We start from the raw sequence: 22296 nt of genomic DNA on the forward strand, positions 1-22296 counted from the left end.
GCCGATGCAGTGTGATGGGCACGTTGCCAGGGGAATGAGGGCTGTTAGGAGGCAGTAGAGGAGGGAGTGAACCAACCTGCCTGGGAGGGGGGCAGGGACCTAAGTTTTGAGTACAAATTGAGGAAGCAGCTGAGATGGGGAAAAGCGTGCCAGGCAGCAGTGAGAGCCCAGGCACAGGCATGGGGATGAGCCTACGTGGCAGGGATGGGGGTGGGGTTGTTCAAGGGGGTTGGTTAGGAAGCAGCCAGCAATCAAGGGCCTGAGTGGGCCATGGGAGGGATGGAGAGCAAGGATGTGGGGTCGGGAGTGGCTGAGTACATGTGGCCAAGGAGATGAATGGGGGCTGGGAGGCGGGTATCCACCCAGGGGACCAGAGCCAGGTGGGGCCAGTGCCTAAGAGCTGGCTGGAAAGGGTCTTTTGCAAGGGACCAGGCAGATGAACAGAGGTGCTGCCCTTGGCAGGCGGGTGGGTCTGGCCGTTTGGAGCTTGGGTCCATGTGGGTCCTGGAGGTTGGGCAGCACATGGGGAAGGGTGCTAGGTTTAAGCTTGAATCCTTCTCTGCCCCCTGATAGCTCCATGGCTTTCTGAAGTCCCTTATTCTCTGTAAGTTTCCTGTTTGAAGGGTGTGCTTGATCAGTGTGAGTTGTCAGCCCTTAATAACCCTGGGATGTCACCTCCATCAGGCTTCATGCGGTGGCACTGAAGTGGATGTTTTCTTTCTGACTTTTCAGATCGCCAGTGTTCTGACATCCCGGAGCCCCTCTGTGCTCCTCACTTTGGTAAGTGGCTGGTGTTCAGGGACCAGGCAACGTCTGTGTATGGAGAGGGGCTTTGGGGATCTGCTTGACTCTGCAGAGGTCAGGGCCTTGGAGTGGGATGGAAAACTGAGAGCAGCAGTCACTGGTGATCAGCAGTGACACCTCAGTCTGGATTACTAATCGTGTCCAGGATCACACCCTCCATTCTCCAGTCGCCTTGGGTCACGTCCTGTCCTGAGGCCACTGTGGACGAGGTGCCGTGCATGCTCCAAGAGTTAAAACCCGACTAAGAATCGATGCTTTTGAACTGTGGTGTTGGAGAAGACTCTTGAGAGTCCCTTATACTGCAAGGAGATCCAACCAGGCCATTCTAAAGGAGATCAATCCTGGATGTTCATTGGAGGGACTGATGCTAAAGCTGAAACTCCAATACTTTGGCCACCTCATGCGACGAGTTGACTCACTGGAAAAGACTCTGATGCTGGGAAAGGTTGGGGGCGGGAGGAGAAGGGGACGACGGAGAATGAGATGGCTGGATGGCATCACCGACTCTGTGGACATGAGTTTGAGTGTACTCCGGGAGTTGGTGATGGACAGGGAGGCCTGGCGTGCTGTGATTCATGGGATCGCGGAGAGTCGGACACGACTGAGCGACTGAACTGAACTGAACTGAACTGAGGCAACCCACTCCAGTACTTTTGCCTAGAGAATCCCGTGGGTGGGGGAGCCTGGTAGGCTGCAGTCCATAGGGTCGCTAAGGGTCGGACACGACTGAGCGACTTCACTTTCACTTTTTACTTGCATGCATTGGAGAAGGAAATGGCAGCCCACTCCAGTGTTCTTGCCTGGAGAATCCCAGGGACGGGGGAGCCTGGTGGGCTGCTGTCTGTGGGGTTGCACAGGGTCAGACACGACTGAAGCGACTTAGCAGCAGCAGCAGAGGGTGTATTTGGGTCAGGTTGAGCTCTCGGGGTTGGTTTATCAATTTGCTTCCACCCTGTGCCTCCCTGATTGTTGACAAAATTTGAAAAACACACCCTTTGCATCAGCCCATGAAGGTGCTGGGCTGTGTGGCGTCAGATTTTGGACCTGGGGCACCAAATAACAGAGGACCTGCAGCGGCCTGGGGCTGGCAGGGGTGCACAGTGCACCCCAGCAGGGTGGGAATGCTGGGGCTGTGTAATGGCTCCAAGAAGAAGCCTGCCTTCGTACACTTCTTCAGCCTTGGGGAGCTTCCAATATGAGGAGTGTACAGAAAGTGACCCTTCTCTCCTTTGTTAATTGATTTTTACAGGAATAGTTTTTTCTTGGTTATTTTTGTTAGCACTTCACATAGGCTTTTTTTTTTCACCCTGCTGTTTTGATGGCTGAGAAGAAAAGTTAAGATTGCGGTCACAGGGTGTCCAGTGTTTTATTTGGGGGGATGCAATCAGACATCCACCTGAAGGTCTTGAGGAAGAATTAAAAGGGGATTTAAAAGGCCTGGCCTCTCTGGGGACAGCACATTTTCCTCTGAATTTTTTGTTTTCTCTCCTTCCCCGTCTGAGTGCTAATTGGAGTCTCCTTACAATTAGGGAAAGGAGAGGAATGTAGCAGAGTCCCAGCGTCACTGGGAAAGTCCCATCCCTCCCGAGTTGGGTCACACCGGCATCTCTGGCAGGGTCAGGTTTGACAGTGTTCTCGGGACATTGTCCGTGAGGAGCGTGTGTGCACACACACGTGTGCAAGGGAGATGGGCCAGGCTTGGGGGCCGGGGCTTGTGGGCGGAGGTGGTCCCAGGCAGCCCGAGCTGGGGTCAGCAAAGTGCTTGGACTGAGGAGACCTTGGTTTCCTCTGCTTTTCAAGCTACAGCAGAGAAAGGAGGGTTGCCCTTCTGCCGGGGCCTCGCCTTTCGGGAAGGGATGGGTTGGCTGGGCCAGGGTGGGGCTCCCGGTCCTTGCCCAGTCCCACAGGGCCCCGTGCGGCAGGTCGGTGCCCTCACTCTCCGTCTCTCTCCCCAGCGCGGCGTCAACACGGACAGCGGCAGCATCTGCAGGGAGGCCTCCTTCGAGGGCATCAGCAAGTGAGTCCTGGGGCCCTGGGAACCGTCTTCCTACTCCATCCGCTCACATCTTCCCCCGCAGGCTGACCCAGTCTATTTATATAAACTAGATACAAAGCACACAAGCAGGGGACTTCCCTGGGTGGCCCATTGGTTAAGACGCCCTGCTTCCAATGCAGAGGGCATGGGTTCTATCCCTGATCAGGGAACGAGATCCCACATGCCGCAGATCGTGGCCAAAAAGTTAAAAAGGAAAAACAAAAACCAGAAGGATACTTATAGAAAGGGGTTCAATTTGGTACTTTTGAGGAAATGCTTAGAAAAAAAAATTTGCTTACATTCAGTTCAAGTTTGACTTTAAGGACTGATGCTACTTCCCCATGGAGCTCCATCATCAAAGCACCAGCGACCCAGTGCTTAGGGAGCCCAGGGGGCCATGCACACTCAGGGGGCCGAGTACACGCAGCAGGCGGCTGTTTTCCCTCCAGGGACCTGCTCTGCCCTTGTGGTCTTCATTCTTATCAGCCCTCTCCTCTCACTCCTGGCTGATGAACCTCTTCCAGTCCGACTTACAGATTTCTCCTGTGCCCGCTGCTGCTCCAGTCCCGGGCAGGGACCCCTGCCTTTCCTGCCCTCACTCCCCAGTATAGCCCCGGGTGGGGCCCTGGAGCCCTGTTCCCCCCTGTAGACCTCTACACACAGGAGGGCAGATGTTAGGCACAGAGAGCACAGTATCTTGCCCGCCTTGCCACCCTCATGCCCTGGCCCCCAAAGACTGTGGCCAGCCAGCCACCCTTGTGTCTCTGGGCTGGCTGCTGACCGGCCCTGGCACGGGGGCATCTGCGGGGCCCCAGGCTGCAGCAAACGAGCCCTTGAGGAGAGCACCTACCCCTCGGGGCTGCTGAGTGTGGATGACTCACTGCCCTGTTCCTCTGGCAGCCCCTCCCGCACCTCCCGTTCTCTGCACCAGGGCGTCCTCTGTCGTCCTTTGGTGGACCACGGCAGCGGCAGAGGAAGCACCTTATAACTATGTATGAGCCCGAGCCATGGGAGTTTGTGCGTATGTGTGATGTCGGGTGATTAGCAAGGATTATGAGCTCATAAATATGTATCACTCCCCCCAATGATAAGAGCGGCGGGGTAGGGGGAGCGGGTATCAGATTTGCTGCTTTTCATTGCACGAATCTCCGCATCCTCCCGGGAGTTCCCCAGAGCGGCCTTCCTCCCACACCAGCAGTGATTAGCCCAGCTCGTTGAGATGCTGGCCGTGGAGCCGCCGTCTCTTCCCCGGGCCCTTGAGAGCGTAGTGCGGGCGCAGCCGGCTGCTTCCTGTCCCAAGCCTCCCCTGGTCCCCCAGCACTGCCCAATGCCAGAGCTCCCTCTGCCAGCACCATGGAATATCTCTGGTCCCGGGGGCTGGCCCCTCTGATCTCAGCCTGGGTTGCTACCTCGTGGGGAGGGCCCCAAGCTGGGAGGAGGGAGGGCTTGCCACGTGATGAAATGAGACCCTACTCATCCAGAGCCTGGCGTGGAGCCAGTGCTTAGTAAACAGTTACCTATGAGCACACCCCCATCATGTCCCAGTGCCTCTACAAGCCTCAGTTTCCCCAGCTGTGTAGTGGGCCAGTGGACTTCAGGATCTCTGATGACAAGATTCCCTGATGTCGGTGAGCTGTCTTTGCTTGCCCAGCCCCCGAGCCAAGGTCTCTGCTGTGGAGAATGCCTCCTTAGCACCCTGGGCACAGGTGGTAAGGCTGGAGTGACTCCTGGCTACTCCCTAAAGTTTTCTGGCGGGGGAGGCAGGGGACCCTAGCGACATCACTGTCAGTGAGCAGTGAAGCTGAGGCCCCCTCCCCACTCCCCCTGGGAGAATTCCCACTGTGGACCAAACCCTCTCTCCATGGAGTAGACCCAGCCTCTGTTCCCTGCTGCCCCCGAAGTCCCTACGGTCCCTGCCAAGAGCCCAGAGGAGCCTGTGCTTGGCCAACACCCCACCCCACTGTGGGACCGTTTTTGGAGAGCCAGGGTCTGCCTTATCTTTGCACACGCTCTCAGGCACTAGGTGGGCCCTCTCCAAACCATGGTCCAGTCCAGATGGGCTGGCTATGGGCTGCTCCCCAGGCCCCTCACTGCTGGGCTGAGTGCTGCCCCCATGCTGGGGGGATTCATTTCCATGAGCACGTGGCAGCAGAGTTTTCTGACTTGGCTGCAGGTGAGAGCCCTCCCTGCCTTGGGGTCCCCAGGCCCACCTGCAGTGCTCACCCGTCTCCTGTCCCCTCACACCTCCCTCTGGGCCCCACACCCCCGTGTGGCACCCTTCATGTAGCTCTGCCCTCAAGGGGTTGCTCCGTTTGGGTCCCCTCACCCCGCACGCTGTGGCCACTGACCTCAGGTCCCTGCCAGTGCCTTCCCTGTGGAAAGGTCATATTCATGTTCCTGGGGTCTGGGTGCAGTCCAGCCCACTGCCAGCACTCTAATTCTGCCACCACTTGGACCCTGTTGCCAGGCTGGAGGGGCCCTTGTCCTCCAAAGCCGCTGGGCTCAGTGACCGAGTTCACCTGCCTGGCGCGCGCCTCTCCAGCTGTTTTCAGGGATAATAATAGCCTGTTTCCTAAGCAAGATGAATCTTGCTGTCGTCCTAGTTTCCAGTACTAAGCTGCTTCTATCCTCGGTCACTTCTCACCGCCCTAATGAAGTGCCTCATTCCTGGAATTTTGTTTTTAACCCTTTTGAACTTCTCTGAAAACACTCCCACCTTAGATCCTTATTTGACCTCTTGCAGAAATTCAGGATCTGGCCTCTCAATTTGTCCTAATGGGCCACCCCTGGCCACCTTGATCCCTTGACTTGGGGTAGGAGGGAGCTTGTGGCAGAGCCATGGCCTCACCTGTCCACCCATGCCTGACCCTTCTGGCCCTGGTCTAGCCGAGTGGTAGGCCTGTGACCTTGTCTCCAGGTGTGGCTCCTCAGGGTTGGCTGCCTTGGGCCTGTCACTTTGTGGGGGTGGGGGTGGGGGGCTGTGGGTTTGATCCTGGGAGCCTTTAGGCCTCCCTCAGCCTTCCCAGATCAGGGCCAGGCCTCCTGCTGCCCACGGCGGGGTTTGTGCCAGGCATCACAGTGGCTTCAGCAGAGGACTGGGAGCAAGGAGGCAGAGGCCGGCTGGGGGTGGTAGATGTGTGCTGGGATCTCCCCATGGCCTGGGGCCCCTGGACTCATCAGGGAGGGACACTCCCTACCCTCATGGGCTCTGGTGGGCTTTTTTTTTTTTTTACATAATTATGACATGCTCGTGTAGAGAGCTCTTAACTCGCACAGAGGCGAAAGCAAGGTGGGGCTCTGTCCTTCCTGGGGAGCAGGGTGTGCTATGCTGGGCTGAAGGTAGCAGGGTGGGGGCAGGCCTCCTGCTGAGCTGGACTCCGGCCCAGGCCGCAGCTCCCACGAAGGTGTAGGAGCAGGCCCCGCAGGGGTTCTGGGCACAGCATAGGGTCCAGCGTTCATTGCCAGGTGCTGGCGAGGGCAGGGCCAAGGCTGGTCTGTGGAGAGGACAGCTCTGCAGTAAACACGGCTTCTTCCCACGGGCTGCACGTACCACCGTTGCCTGCCATAGCGAGTTCCTGCACCCTGGGTGCCAAGGCAGACATGATAAGTCTTTGTCAGCAGTCTGAGAGGGTAGCCTTGATTTTCCTGAGAAACACAGACCCCGGCTATGAAGGGAACGAGATTATCCGTGGGGGGCCACCTTCCTCGCCGGAGACCATTCCTTCCAACGCAGGCAGACTGCCCAGGAACCCCGGGTTGGGGCCATGAGTACAGAGCGCTTTGTTTCATGCCATTGTCTGACAGAGAAATATGGTCGATATTTTACATCAGCTGGTAGTTCAGGATAAGCATATTTCTTATCTTTTGGCATTTACTTAAATTGCCTTGCATACTTGAAGACAATCGGTTACAAATTAATTCCATTTAAATAAGCGGTTAAATATGAAATTGCTGAATTGGGGGGTTATTAATGCAGGAATATTAATGTTCAGAGATGTGAATTTTTAAACCCAAGAAATAGAAGGACATTATTAAAACTTGACAATTACAATAAAATGCCGGTCTGTGATGTGGGGACCAGTGGCTTTCTGGTTCCTGTTAACCTATGTATCAAGGTAACAGTTCAGGTTGAGGTTCTGATTATGGCTCTTGGAATTTCCATGAGTCTCCTGAAGAGACAAGAACCCGTCCCAGCCCCCAGAGTTGGTGGAGTGGGAGGCCTGTTTGGCGCTTGTTCTCCATCCTCAAGTTGGAAACTGTAGGGAGGAGTCTGGGGGCTGGGGCGGGCTGGCTGGGCCCATACTGCTCACTTTGCATCATCCAGCCCACAGGTGGAGCCCACCAGGGAGGGACCCTCTGCTTGTAGGACACTCCTCACCCTCATGGACTCTGGTGGACTTTTTTTTGTTTTAACATAATAATTACATGTTTCTTGTAGAAAGGTCTAACTAGCACAGAGGCAAAAAAGCAAGGAGTGTTCCAATTTCATGACCCTGAGTTAAAAATCAATATTATAGTGAACGTCTCTTGGACTCTTATGTGTGTGTCTGAGTGTGTTTCTCTGAGTGTTTTTGTGTCTGAGCTTGCATGTGTGCGAATCTCTATATTTCTGTATGTGTGTATATTTGGAAGTGGATCTGTGTTAGTCTAAGTGTGTACCTTTGTGTGTCTGTGTGTATTTGCCCATGTCTGTGAATATACATCTGTGTGTGTGTGTCTGCATGTGCCTCTTTTCTAGGCAAATGCCTGCCTGTGTGTGTCTGTGTGTCTGCATCTGGGTCTCTGTGCTGGGTCACCTTGCTGTTCGTATGTGTGTGAGCAAGTGTGTATGTGTATGTATGTTTTGTAATGTGAGATTTTATTGGCACGTTTGGCTTTTGAAGAGATAGGCCATTGCTTTTCGCAGCACCAAAGTGACATTTGGCAGAATGGGAGCCAGAGTCTCTGTTGCCATCTTTATTTATGTCATCTGCTTCTCCGTTCTTCACTGTGCGCCACACTGGCTGTCTGTGGTGGCTTTGGTATTTCACAAGTAGGGCTTGACTCTACAACATTTTGCTTGACTTCTCAGTAAGTAGTCTTATTTTTCTAGTTAGGGATCCTGAAAGCTTTCATACTGTGGAAACCTCTCAGCCTGCTAGGACCTCCTTCTCTCTCCTCTCCCCTTTCCCTTTCTCTTCTTCAGCCAGGAGTGGAGGTGCTAGATACACAGCCAAGGCTTTAGATAGGTGTTTTCAAACACCCGTCATTGAGGCCCTGGAGAATGCCTGATTGGTCACAATCCTGTATGCCCTGTGTGTCATCTCCTGGCTTGAGAGGGAGCAAGACTCAGAATCCCGAGGGTCGAAGGCCTGCCAGGGCTTCTCGGTGAGGCCCGTGCATTGTGCTGGGCCGCATTGCGCTTTCCCAGCTGTCTCACTGATAGCTTGAGCTCTGAGTCGTCTGTGACACCAGTGTGTCAGGGTTTTGCCGCAAACTGATCTTGTTTCTTGGGTTCCTTTCCAGTTATGTTCATTTTACCAAAGAACGACTTTTGGCATTGTTGGTTTTTCTCAATGACATGTTTGCTTTCTATTTCATTGATTTTTGCTTTGAAAAGTTTCTAATCTCTTTACATTTTGTTTGTTCTTTCTATAGCTTCTTGAGAAAGAAGAAAGGCATTTCTGGGATAGAAGTTTAGATCACTGGTTTTCAGTTGTTCTTTTCTACTATCTACATTTAGAGCTTTACATTTTCCTGTCAGCACTGCTTTATCTGCAGTTCACCAGTTATGATATTTCATGATTTTATTTTCTAATTTTATTATTATCTCTTCTTTGAAGAGTGGATATTTAGAACTTTATTGCTTAATTCTCGATTTTGGATTTTATATTTTTCTTTCTGTTGCTGATTTCTAGTTTAATTCTATTATAATCAGTGAGTGTTCTCTGTATTTCAGCCCTTTGAAATTTGTTGAAACTTTCTGCATATGATCATTATGATAAGTGTTTCATGTGTACTTAAAGAGAGCACAGTCTACAGCATGTAGGCTGTAATGTTCTATATATGTCAATGAAGTTAAGTTGATTAATTGTATTGTTCATATCTTCTGCATCTTTACTGATTTCTCTGTTTGCTTGTTCTGTCATCAGAAGAGGTATGTGAAAATCTCAAACTGTTCTTGTTGATTTACCTGTTTCCATTTCTGTTCTGACAAGTTTTATAAATCAGTTTTATTAGAATAAAATTTGTATGTAATAAAATTAATTATGTGTATATTCAGTATGATTTTTAAAACAGCTTTACCAGGATATAATTCATATACCTTACAACTTACCTTGTCCAAGGTAAGGTACAGCGGCTGCACTTTGCTGGAGCGGCTGTGAAGAGATTTTCCACGACCAAGGTAAGAGAAACCCAAATAAGACGGTAGGTATTGCTAGGGGGCACCAGAGGGCGGACAGACTGAAATCATAATCACAGGAAACTAGCCAATCTGATCACATGGACCACAGCCGAATGTGGTCCACTGGAGAAGGGAATGGCAAACCACTTCAGTATACTTGCCTTGAGAACCCCATGAACAATAACAAAGGGCAAAATGATAGGATACTGAATGAGGAATTCCCCAGGTCAGTAGGTGCCCAGTATGCTACTGGAGATCAGTGGAGAAATAACTATAGAAGGAATAAAGGGATGGAGCAAAAGCAAAACCAGTACCCAGTTGTGGATGTGACCAGTGATAGAAGCAAGGTCCGGTGCTGTAAAGAGCAATATTGCATAGGAACCTGGAATGTTAGGTCCATGAATCAAGGCAAATTGGAAGTGGTCAAACAGGAGATGGCAAGAGTGAACGTTGACATTCTAGGAATCAGTGAATTAAAATGGACTGGAATGGGTGAATTTAACTCAGATGACCATTATATCTACTACTGTGGGCAGGAATCCCTTAGAAGAAATGGAGTAGCCATCATGGTCAACAAAAGAGTCCGAAATGCAGTACTTGGATGCAATCTTAAAAATGACAGAATGATTTCTGTTCGTTTCCAAGGCAAACCATTCAATATTACTGTAATCCAGGCCTATGCCCCAACGAGTAGTGCTGAAGAAGCCGAAGTTAATCGGTTCTATGAAGACCTACAAGACCTTTTAGAACTAACACCCCAAAAAGATGTCGTTTTCATTATAGGGGACTGGAATGCAAAAGTAGGAAGTCAAGAAACACCTGGAGTAACAGGCAAATTTGGCCTTGGAGCACGGAATGAAGCAGGGCAAAGGCTAATAGAGTTTTGTCAAGAGAACGCACTGGTCATAGCAAACACCCTCTTCCAACAACACAAGAGAAGACTCTACACATGGACATCACCAGATGGTCAACACCGAAATCAGATTGATTATATTCTTTGCAGCCAAAGATGGAGAAGCTGTATACAGTTAGCGAAAACAAGACCAGGAGCTGACTGTGGCTCAGATCACGAACTCCTTATTGCGAAGTTCAGACTTAAATTGAAGAAAGTAGGGAAAACCACTAGACCATTCAGGTATGACCTCAATCAAATCCCTTATGATTATACAGTGGAAGTGAGAAATAGATTTAAGGGACTAGATCTGATTGATAGAGTGCCTGATGAACTCTGGACGGAGGTTCGTGACATTGTACAGGAGACAGGGACCAAGACCATCCCCATGGAAAAGAAATGCAAAAGAGCGAAATGGCTGTCTGAGGAGGCCTTACAAATAGCTGTGAAAAGAAGAGAGGCGAAAAGCAAAGGAGAAAAGGAAAGATACAAGCATCTAAATGCAGAGTTCCAAAGAATAGCAAGGAGAGATAAGAAAGCCTTCCTCAGTGATCAATGCAAAGAAATAGAGGAAAACAACAGAATAGGAAAAACAAGAGACCTCTTCAAGAAAATTAGAGATTCCAAGGGAACATTTCATGCAAAGATGGGCTCGATAAAGGACAGAAATGGTATGGACCTAACAGAAGCAGAAGATATTAAAAAGAGGTGGCAGGAATACACAGAAGAACTGTACAAAAAAGATCTTCACGACCAAGATAGTCACGATAACGTGATCACTGACCTAGAGCCAGACATCTTGGAATGTGAAGTCAAGTGGGCCTTAGAAAGCATCACTACGAACAAAGCTAGTGGAGGTGATGGAATTCCAGTTGAGCTATTTCAAGTCTTGAAAGATGATGCTGTGAAAGTGCTGCACTCAATATGCCAGCAGATTTGGAAAACTCAGCAGTGGCCACAGGACTGGAAGAGGTCAGTCTTCATTCCAATCCCAAAGAAAGGCAATGCCAAAGAATGCTCAAACTACCGCACAATTGCACTCATCTCACACGCTAATAAAGTCATGCTCAAAATTCTCCAAGCCAGGCTTCAGCAGTATATAAACCGTGAACTCCCAGATGTTCAAGCAGGTTTTAGAAAAGGCAGAGGCACCAGAGATCAAATTGCCAACATCCGCTGGATCATGGAGAAAGCAAGAGAGTTTCAGAAAAACATCTATTTCTGCTTTATTGACTATGCCAAAGCCTTTGACTGTGTCGATCACAATAAACTGTGGAACATTCTGAAAGAGATGGGAATCCCAGACCACCTGACCTGCCTCTTGAGAAACCTGTATGCAGGTCAGGAAGCAACTGTTAGAACTGGACATGGAACAACAGACTGGTTCCAAATAGGAAAAGGTGTACGTCAAGGTTGTATATTGTCAGTTCAGTTCAGTTCAGTTCAGTTCAGTCGCTCAGTCGTGTCCGACTCTCCGCGACCCCATGAATCACAGCACGCCAGGCCTCCCTGTCCATCACCAACTCCCGGAGTACACTCAAACTCATGTCCACAGAGTCGGTGATGCCATCCAGCCATCTCATTCTCCGTCGTCCCCTTCTCCTCCCGCCCCCAACCTTTCCCAGCATCAGAGTCTTTTCCAGTGAGTCAACTCGTCGCATGAGGTGGCCAAAGTATTGCAGTTTCAGCTTTAGCATCAGTCCCTCCAATGAACATCCAGGATTGATCTCCTTTAGAATGGACTGGTTGGATCTCCTTGCAGTATAAGGGACTCTCAAGAGTCTTCTCCAACACCACAGTTCAAAAGCATCGATTCTTCGGCGATCAGCCTTCTTCACAGTCCAACTCTCACAACCATACATGACCACGGGAAAAACCATTGCCTTGACTAGACGGACCTTGGGTGGCAAAGTAATGTCTCTGCTTTTTAATATACTATCAAGGTTGGTCATAACTTTCCTTCCAAGGAGCAAGCGTCTTTTAATTTCCTGGCTGCAATCAGCATCTGCAGTGATTTTGGAGCCCCAAAAAACAAAGTCTGACACTGTTTCCACTGTTTTTCCATCTATTTCCCATGAAGTGATGGGACCAGATGCCATGATCTTTGTTTTCTGAATGTTGAGCTTCAAACCAACCTTTTCACTCTCCTCTTTCACTTTCATCAAGAGGCTTTTGAGTTCCTCTTCACTTTCTGCCATAAGGGTAGTGTCATCTGCATATCTGAGGTTATTGATATTTCTCCCAGCAATCTTGACTCCAGCTTGTGCTTCTTCCAGCCCAGCGTTCCTCATGATGTACTCTGCATATAAGTTAAATAAGCAAGGTGACAATATACAACCTTGACGTACACCTTTTCCTATTTGGAACCAGTCTGTTGTTCCATGTCCAGTTCTAACTGTTGCTTCCTGACCTGCATACAGGTTTCTCAAGAGGCAGGTCAGGTGGTCTGGGATTCCCATCTCTTTCAGAATGTTCCACAGTTTATTGTGATCCACACAGTCAAAGGCTTTGGCATAGTCAATGAAGCAGAAATAGATGTTTTTCTGAAACTCTCTTGCTTTCTCCATGATCCAGCGGATGTTGGCACTCACCTTGCTTATTTAACTTATATGCAGAGTACATCATGAGGAACGCTGGGCTGGAAGAAGCACAAGCTGGAATCAAGATTGCCGGGAGAAATATCAATAACCTCAGATATGCAGATGACACTACCCTTATGGCAGAAAGTGAAGAGGAACTCAAAAGCCTCTTGATGAAAGTGAAAGAGGAGAGTGAAAAGGTTGGCTTGAAGCTCAACATTCAGAAAACAAAGATCATGGCATCTGGTCCCGTCACTTCATGGGAAATAGATGGAAAAACAGTGGAAACAGTGTCAGACTTCGTTTTTTTGGGCTCCAAAATCACTGCAGATGCTGATTGCAGCCATGAAATTAAAAGACGCTTGCTCCTTGGAAGGAAAGTTATGACCAACCTTGATAGTATATTAAAAAGCAGAGACATTACTTTGCCAACCAAGGTCCGTCTAGTCAAGGCAATGGTTTTTCCCGTGGTCATGTATGGATGTGAGAGTTGGACTGTGAAGAAGGCTGATCGCCGAAGAATCGATGCTTTTGAACTGTGGTGTTGGAGAAGACTCTTGAGAGTCCCTTATACTGCAAGGAGATCCAACCAGTCCATTCTAGAGGAGATCAATCCTGGATGTTCATTGGAGGGACTGATGCTAAAGCTGAAACTGCAATACTTTGGCCACCTCATGCGACGAGTTGACTCACTGGAAAAGACTCTGATGCTGGGAAAGGTTGGGGGCGGGAGGAGAAGGGGACGACGGAGAATGAGATGGCTGGATGGCATCACCGACTCGATGGACATGAGTTTGAGTGAACTCCGGGAGTTGGTGATGGACAGGGAGGCCTGGCGTGCTGTGATTCATGGGGTCGCGGAGAGTCGGACACGACTGAGCGACTGAACTGAACTGAACTGAACTGAACTGAACCTTACAACTGACTCACTTAAACTATGCAATTACATGTTTTTTGTATGTTTATAGATTTGTGCAATCATCATCACAGTCAACTTTAGAATATTTTCATCATCCATAAAGAAACCCTGTATCCATTAGCAATCATTGCCTTGCCCACCACTAATCTCCTTTCTATCTTTGTAGATTTGCCTACTTTAGCGTTTGATGTAAATGGAATCCTGCAACGCGTGGCCTTCTAGATCTGGCTTCATCCTCTCACTGTGTTTTCAAGATTCATCCATATAGTAGCATGAATCAGTACTTTGCTCATTTTTATGGCTGAAAAATATTCCCGTCTGTGGATCTATTGGTTTCTGTTTGCAATTCATCTTGTGTCTTTGAGTCTAAAGTATCTCTTTAGAGCGTAGAGTTGAATTATTTTTTGCATCTATTCTGTCAATCCTTGTCTTCTAATTAGAAATTTTAATCCATTTACATCTACATTACTGGTAAGGACGACCTTTTTTATGCCATTTTGTGTTTAGTTTTCTGTGTCATATATTGTTTTTATTTCTCAGTTTCTCCATTACTCTCATTCTTTGTGTTTGAGGTTTTTGCAGTCTTCAGTTTTGACTCCTTTTTTATTTTGCTTTCTGTATATTTTAGTTATTTTCTCAGTGGTTATGCAGAGGATTACAAATGACCTCGTAATCTTATAATAATATAGTTTGCATTAATAGCTGGTTTCAATAGTGCACAGAAACTATGCTGTCTTTCTTGGCGCTGTTATTGAATACAGATTGCGTCTTTATACATCTCGTGGTGATCTACACAGGTTTATAATTATCACTTTATGCAATTGTCTTTTAAATCAGATAGGAGAAAACTAGGACTTACAAACAAATAATGCATTTACACTGTTTCTGTACTTACCTATGTAATTCCCTTTACCCCTGCCTTTTTTCTTCTCATATGGATCCTAGTTACTCTCTAGTAACTCCTTTCACTATAGTCTGAAAGATCCCTTTTGATATTTCTTGTAGGCTAGATCTTCTAGTGGTGTATTCTCTCAGTTTTCATTTATCTGGAACTGTTTTAATTTCTCTCATTTTTGAAGCATAGCTTTGCCGGATATGGAATCTTGATTGACAGATTTTTTTTTTTCTTTTAGCACTTTGAATATGTCATCTTGTATTCTGTCATCTTGTATTCTGTCTTCTGACCTCTGTAGTTTCTGATGAGAAATCAGCCATTAATCTTATTGAAGATCCTTTGTATGTGATAAATTTATTTTCTCTTACTGCCTTTAAGATTTTCTTTTGACAGTTTGGTTATATGTCTAGGTGTGGATCTCTTTGAGTTTATCCTACTTGGAGTTCATTAAGCATTATGGAAATTAACACTGATGTTTTTCATTAAATTGGGCAAGTTTTTGGCCATGATATCTTCACATATTCTGCTTCACTATCACTCTCCTTTTCTTCTGGGACTTCTATTATGTATGTGTTGGTACACTCGATGGACGTGGCTGTGCTACCTGTCCGTGAGGGTGGAAGATTGTGTCTTGCAGCCAAGCAGCTTGTTCTCCAGCTGACTGCACTTGGAGAACATGGCCTGAGCTGCCAAGTCTGCTGCAGGAGGTGAGCAGCAGGCCTTCTGTTGTCCCCGGTCTTCTCTTGGCATCTCTTTATTTATTTGTTTGTTTCGGTCACTTTATTTATTTACTTTTGGCTGTGGTGAGTCAGGCTTTTCTCTAGTTGTGGCCAGCGGGAGCTACTTTCTAGCTGTGGTGCACAGACTCCTCATACGGTGGCTTCTCATACTGCAGAGCCTGGGCTCTGGGACACTTAGGCTCAGTAGTTGTGGCTCCTGGGCTCTAGAGCATAGGTTCAATAGTCGTGACACACAGGCTTAGTTGCTCCAAAGGATGTGGGATCTTCCCGGATCAGGGATCAAGCCTGTTTCTCCTGCATTGGCAGGTGGATTCCTTACCACTGAGCCACCAGGGAAACCCTCTTGATATGTCTTGAATGAAGTATTTCTTGTTGGGAGATGAATAGACCATTGAACTAATGGACTTAACTTGTTTTCTCTCTGTAGGTTCAATGTCAACAATACCATTCTTCATCCAGAGATCGTAGAGTGGTGAGTATGGCTTGTGGCTGTTTGTTGTGCTCAGCCCAGGAAGGGGAGAGACCCCGCTGTTCCCACCCACCCTATCTCAGGGAGCCCCTCAGACAAGCTGGTCCCTAGAAACTCTTCTCTCAGCCTCTTCTGTTTTATTCTTTTTGTCAGTTGGTCTGTTTTTCCAGAAGGGCACGAGTCACTTGAATGTCAGTTGTACTTCTCCCTTTCTTTATTTAGAACTTAAAAAAAAAGAAACTCTACCGTAAAAGAGCCAAAGTTACATAGCTCAGTTAAAGTCAATAGTGAAAGGAATAAAAATAAACATCATACATAATCCAATTACCCAAAAGGTAAACATGTTTTCCTCATGTCACGTGTATGTCTTGACTCGTTGGTCTCCTTTTTATGAGTCTTATGTTGCCCACTTTATTCCCTGGCTGGTACTGGGAGCCCCTACCTGCCGTGTTGTTTCTGTGGGGTCACAGCAGGGCGAGGTGCCTCCAGTTGGGTCCCAGAAGAGACCCTTCAACTCTGATTGCTGCCAGTTTTCCTAAGCCATCGAGTTGCTCTTGGATAGCACTAAAATGTGTTTTATTTGTCATATGGCTGCACTTATTTTGAAGGTAGGAGAGAGGAGAGGCAGGGCCTTTGCCACATCATCCGCTGACTGAAAGGTGTGTGGATGCCTCACGTCTGAGCCTAAGGCCATTCGTCAAGTTCACCATCTGGTTGGGACACCTCACTCATCTAGTATTGGGGCTTGGGAACACTGTGGCCTGAGGGTGAGCACGGGTCGGCTTATGAGGTTGGAGGCAGTGTAGAGCGGGGGAGAAGGAGAGCGTGATCCAGGCCAAGGGGCCACTTGTTGAAAGGCTGGAGATGAGAAAGCTTGGTGGCTTCGTGTGGCCAGCCTAGGCCACACGCTGTGGAAGTGGCCCCTGAAGTCAGTCAGAGAGACGGGCAGGGGCCGGGCGGTCCATGCTATCTGCCCAGACTTTGTCTTGAGACAGTAGAACCAGGAGAGTGCTGGCATTAGGTTTGCATTTTTTTAAGTCGAGGGGCAGGAATGGGAGCAGGCTGCCAGTTAGGAAGCTGCTGCAGGGTCCAGGTGGCTGTGGGGGGCGTGGGGGGTAGATGGCAGAGTTGAGGGTAAAGGGAAGTCAAGCAGAACGGTTCTGAGAGGAACTAGCCGTGATGCCTGAGTGAAGGGCACAGTTGAAGGTGACTCTGGGTTTTTGTCCTGATTAGCTCTGGGTGTTGTGTCACTGAGATGGGGCCGGTGCTGTGGCAGTTGAGGGACTTGTTTGTGGTGTGTTGAGTTTGAGGCAGGTGCCAGTGGGAGAGAGGCTGAGCCAGAGGCGAAGATCTGAGGGCTGTCGACTGGCATCGGTACCAACCCTTGGGAGAGCTGGGGGTGGGCGGGCCAGCAGCTCTGTCTGCAGCCCTGGCCGAGTGCCCGGCCCGGCTGCACACTTGGAGCATGAGGGCCTGTGTCCTGCCAGTTCACAGCCACCTCTTCTTGTTTTTTTTAATTTATTTTTAAAATATTTATGTATTTTATGTATTTATTTGGCAGTACTGGGTCTTAGTTGCAGCAGGCGGGATCTTCCTTACGGCATATGGAATCTTTAGTTTCAGCGTGCAGGAGCTGTTAGTTGCAGCATGCAAACTCTTAGTTGCAGCCCGTGGGACCAAGTTCCCTGACTGGGAATTGAACCCAGGCCAGCTGCATTGGGAGCACAGAGTCTGAGCCAGTGGACCACCAGAGAAGTCCCCCATCTCTTCTTGTTTTTATGAAATAACATGCCCGGCCCTTCTGTAACACACAGCTGGCAGAAGAATAAATCCTGGATGCCCAGGAACCGTGTCCACTCCTCCCTGTGACATCCCTCACAGCTGCTGACACTCCGAATGCTTTGGAGGCCAGGGCTGGGTTGTGCACCTTGCATCTCCCGAGGGACAAGTCATTAGTTCGTCATTTTGGAACAAGCGCACTTTAATTCTAGTGACATTTCCAGTGCTCTGAGGTAGATCCTGCACTCATAAACTACTTCCCGGTCTTATTAAAGCCTTTAGCAGAGAGGACTTACTTGGCATTTGATGGCCGTGGAACTATGTTAGAAATGTCACACCATGCTTATGGCCTCAGGGGTGTGTTTAGCAGCGTGGGTTCTGGCCTCTGTAGTGACTGCGGTCATTCTTGGAGGGCTCTGTGGGAGTCACCACCTTCGCCCTCCTCTCTGGTCACTGATGGAACGACTCTGGGTGGGACAGCGGGCAGGCCCCTTATTTACAGAAGAGACTGGCCTTCTGTGGTGTTAAATTATTGGTCATTGATGTGTCTTCGGGCCCTGTGTCCTGGCTGCTTTTACCACCCTCTTTCTCTTGGCCCAAGGAGAGAAGTTACCTGGGGTGATGGAAAAAGTGTCCAGTCAGGCATATCCAAATTCTTTCCCCAGCCCACCCCTACATGCCCCCTCGCCCCCGGGAAGTCACTTAACTTTTGTGAGCCTCAGCTTCTTCATCTGTAAAATGGGGATGTAATGCCTAACTCACAGCATGGACGTGAAGATGCGTGCTGCCTAACAATTACTACAGACCGAGTGGCTTACAAGCAACCAAAGTTTATTTCTCACAGTTGTGAAGACTGGGAGGTTCAAGGCCAAGGCATGGACCCACTGTCTGGTTCATAGACGGCGTCTTCATGTTGTGTCCTCAAATGGCAGAAGGGGTAAGGGAGTCCTCTAGGGTGTCTTTTATAAGGGTGCTAATCCCCATTTGTGAGGGTTCCACCCTCATGACCTAAAGCACCCCACAGACATGCTACCTCCAAATACCATCACATCGGAGATAGGTTTCAACCTATAAATTTGAGGGGAACACAGCACTCAGTGTATAACACAGCACACCTCAGTTTCCTCAACTGCAAAGTAGATGCGGTCTCCCTTGGTGAATGGCTCGAAGACTGAGGGCGAAAGTCAAGTGACAACACATCCTAGTAATACTGGCAGTCACTTTTCTTTGGCTGTGCTGGGTCCTCATGGCAGCCCGCAGGCTCTGTGGTAGTGTGGCACCTGGGCTTAGCTGCCTCCCAGAGTGTGGGAATTACGGCTTCCCTGCTGGCACAGTGATAGAGAAGCGGTCTGCCAATGCAGGAGATGCAGGTTCAGCCTCTGATTTGGGAGGATCCCCTGGAGGAGGAAGCGACAACCCACTCCAGTATTCTTGCCTGGAAAATCCCATGGACAGAGGAGCCTGGTGGGCTACAGTCCATAGGGTTGCACAGAGTCAGACACGACTGAGCAACTGAACACGCACATGTGGGATCTCAGTTCCCCGACCAGGGATTGAGCCCATGGCCGACGCATTGGAAGGGGAATTCCTAACCCCTGGACCACCAGCGGTCACCTTTTGAGACTTCCTGGGTGCCAGGTGCTGTGCTAAGCACTCGACACCTATCACCTCATTTGAAGAGACATTTTATTTATGAGGTAGGACTCTGATCATCCCCATGCTGCAGGTAGGCAGACTGAGGCACGGGGAAGTGATTTGCCCAAGAAAAAGCCAGGAGCTGAGCCCAGGCCAGTGGCTCCAGGCTCAGATACCACCCCACGTGGCTCTGAGGAGCATCTTGTGGTGTGCGGGTGCTGCCTGAGTGTCAGCCGCTATCTGTTGGTTCATTCTTGGCCACCCGACCTGCTCAGAGCCCCTGGAATAGATCTCATGTGAGGCCAGAATGTGGTGGGGTGGAAGAACCAAACCCTGCCCACACGCACCCCAGCTCCCAGGTGGCAGCTGGCCTGGGGATTTGGGATCCTTCCCTGAGCCTGTCTGATTCGGAGGCCTTTCCTTGCACAGGAGAAGCTTCCCTTCCCATTTATGTTTGGGTGTCATTCATTTCCTTTCTGTGACTGCTTTTATTGTTTTCCATTCACTCGAGCAGTACCTTTTTGATTTCTTGTAAATTCCTCTATAATCATACTCTTCTTCCCCCACAAACATGAGATCATAACTGATCATTTCTTTCCTTGTGCTGGGTATTGCAGTGGGAACATGGAGGTCAAAAGTTGAAACTTAATAAGAGCAGGCGTCTCACTTCCATAATTTAGGCTGTGGTTCTGCCTTCCTGTTCGGCAGACGATTAAATTGATCTGAAGGTGGGTGAGGAAATAAAAGGAGATGCCTCTGTGCTGTCTAATAGCTCAGTGCTGTGGGTTTCAGTTCAGCACCTCTGGAAGCGTCACAAAAAAGCAAGCGTGTCAGCCATTGCCACGCACCTTCTCGAGTTTTAAGTGAGACCGCGTTAACTTGAGTCCTATGCCAGTGTTGGAGCTGTTAATGACACTGAGCAGAGGTGGCCTGTGCGTATTCATCAGGCAGTGGGGTGACCCTTGTGTTTCTACTGCCCTGCCTGTCTATGCCCAGGAGACAGTGAGGTGGGGACGGTTTGGGGCCGACGTGCACCAGGATCCTGCATCCTGGGTAACGTGTCCCAAATTAGAAAGGGTACGTGGATGATGACCTAGATTCTGTGGTGTGTATATGGAAAGCATTCCGGTAGGATTGCTGTCTTTGCCTTCCAATGAATAGGCATTTAGCCCTAAGTCAACCAGAAAGCAGAGTGGAAACTGGGGACCTGAGATTAGAGGGAGAACCTGGCTTACTGTGGGCCAGAAGGCTGGACACAGGATGTGAGGGCATCAGGCCCTGGTCCCAGCCCTCCCTGCACGTGGCCCATGACTGCCTGGCCCCGGTCAGGTCTCAGGCACTCTCAACTCACAGCTGAGCTCAACCACCGTTTTCTTTCTTCGCGGCTCTGGTTTCTCTGAGAGGACATATTGATCAAGCCTCCTGAGAATATGTAATTCCAACCAGCTCTTTTCTTTCCCTCCCTCCTGTTGTTCCCGGATTTTACCCTTTGCGTTCCTGGGCCACGGCGTAGGGAAGTAATGGCTGTGGGGGTCCTGGGGTATTGAACTCCTGCCATGGCTCCCGCAGAACTTGCCTCTGCACATCCATCTCTGGGAGAGACGGAGTTCCTGTCCCTTTCAAATGGGTTTTTGTTCAACACTGTGGCACTTCGATGCTTAGAGACTGATTTTGGAAATCCTTCATCCTGTCTTGCTACTGTTTTAATCAGTGGAGCATTCAGACCTTGCTTAATTGATGTCTTAATCCTGGGTTTAATGCCCAGAGGCAGATTTGTGACCTGTGAGTATTTAAGGGAAAGAAAGAAAAAAAAAAAAAAGATTGCACAAATGAATCTCAGCCTGGTCCAGCTATTGTCGTTTCAGGCCTGTAGCCGGGGATTCTGGGCCTTTACCCCCTCCTCTCATGGGGGCTACCTTTCTCCTTGAGTGGCCTCCTGAAGTGGTGGTACTCACAGGCCTGGCCACGAGCAGGGGGCTCTGCCTGAGAGTCCTCACCTCCTGTACACATCAGGCACCTCCTCTGCTGCTAGAAGAGCCTGAACTGCCTTCTGCCCGGACATCTGAAGGGGCATCAGTGCCATCCTGCCCTGAGCATTGTTGGTCCTCTGCTGCTTCATGGAGGAGGTGACCTCCATCCTCTCCTGGGGATGGACACCTCACAGGTGATGTTTCTAAGCCCCACCCCATACATCCTCGGGCTGGGCAAAGCTGGGGCTCAGTGTGACACTCAGCATCCCTCCGTCACTCCAAGGCTGCTGGGTCTACAGAGGCCAAACCATGGCAGAATCCCCTTTCTTGCCTTTTTGTGCTCGGCAGTAAAGGAAATACTTTCTCAGTCTCAGGGCAGCGCAGTCTTCTTGCAGATGAGGAGAAACTGTGTAGAACACTGGAAAGTCTTACTGCTTCCTGCCACGATCCAAAAGACAGTTTCTCGTGCTTGTGTTGTGGAGGTAATGGGGTCAGGCTGAGACCCCCAGCACCAGGGCCAGACATCAGCCCTAGAGCACCCATGGGCAGTCGGGTTAGCCAGCACACGCAGCTGTCTACTTTCAGGGCCCTTAAAGCTTGGATTCAACAGGGCCAGGCCTGGGCTCAGCCAGGCCGGCTTCACCAGAGAACTGCCTTCTCGGAACAGTTCACCCTGGTTCTGTTTGATGTTTTTTGTTTTTTTTTTTAACATGACTGAAAATATAAGTCCTGAGTAGATCAACTAGAGTCCGAGTTTGTCATCTTCCTCAAAGTGAAATCGGAAAAGAAAACAGGACTCTGGGCCTCAGATGGCTCGACACGCTTATCACCTCTGATGGGAGGGAGCGTGGTTTGGGGCTCCCAGTGCCCTCTCTCCTTGGCTTGTGGAGTCTCTTCCCTGCTTATTTTAAGACTGAGGGTGTCCAGGCTACAGAGAGGAGGAGAGTGGAGAGCCTGGGAAGTATATATGCTGCCAAAGCAATTATAAGCGCCTGTGAGGTGGGCTCCTGGGGCTCAATCACTGGTGCTGCCTCTTCCTACCTGGGGGGTGGGGGGCGGGCAGTGGTGGGGCGGGGTTAGGCTGCCTGGGGAGGCTGTGTCTTCCTGTGCTGCCCCGGACCTGCCAGGCTGGGCTACATCCCATGCTGACCTGGGGAACAACCCAGGGTGCGCGAGATGGGGGAGGCCTCTTTT

General features: G+C 49.5%; 1 protein-coding gene across 1 annotated transcript in view; it reads left to right on the forward strand.

The window, feature by feature from the left end:
• PEPD (peptidase D) overlaps window positions 1-22296 on the forward strand; it is a 128208-nt gene that overhangs the window by 23125 nt on the left and 82787 nt on the right. The window contains exons 5-7 of the mRNA XM_055412306.2: window positions 733-780; window positions 2760-2821; window positions 15677-15721. Coding sequence (XP_055268281.1) covers window positions 733-780; window positions 2760-2821; window positions 15677-15721 — 155 coding nt within the window. The remainder of the gene's footprint in view (window positions 1-732; window positions 781-2759; window positions 2822-15676; window positions 15722-22296) is intronic.

This window comes from Moschus berezovskii, chromosome 22 (genome assembly GCF_049115385.1).
Source record: "Moschus berezovskii isolate FMDL1 chromosome 22, NW_MosBer_1.0, whole genome shotgun sequence".
Classification (NCBI taxonomy): Eukaryota; Metazoa; Chordata; class Mammalia; order Artiodactyla; family Moschidae; genus Moschus; species Moschus berezovskii.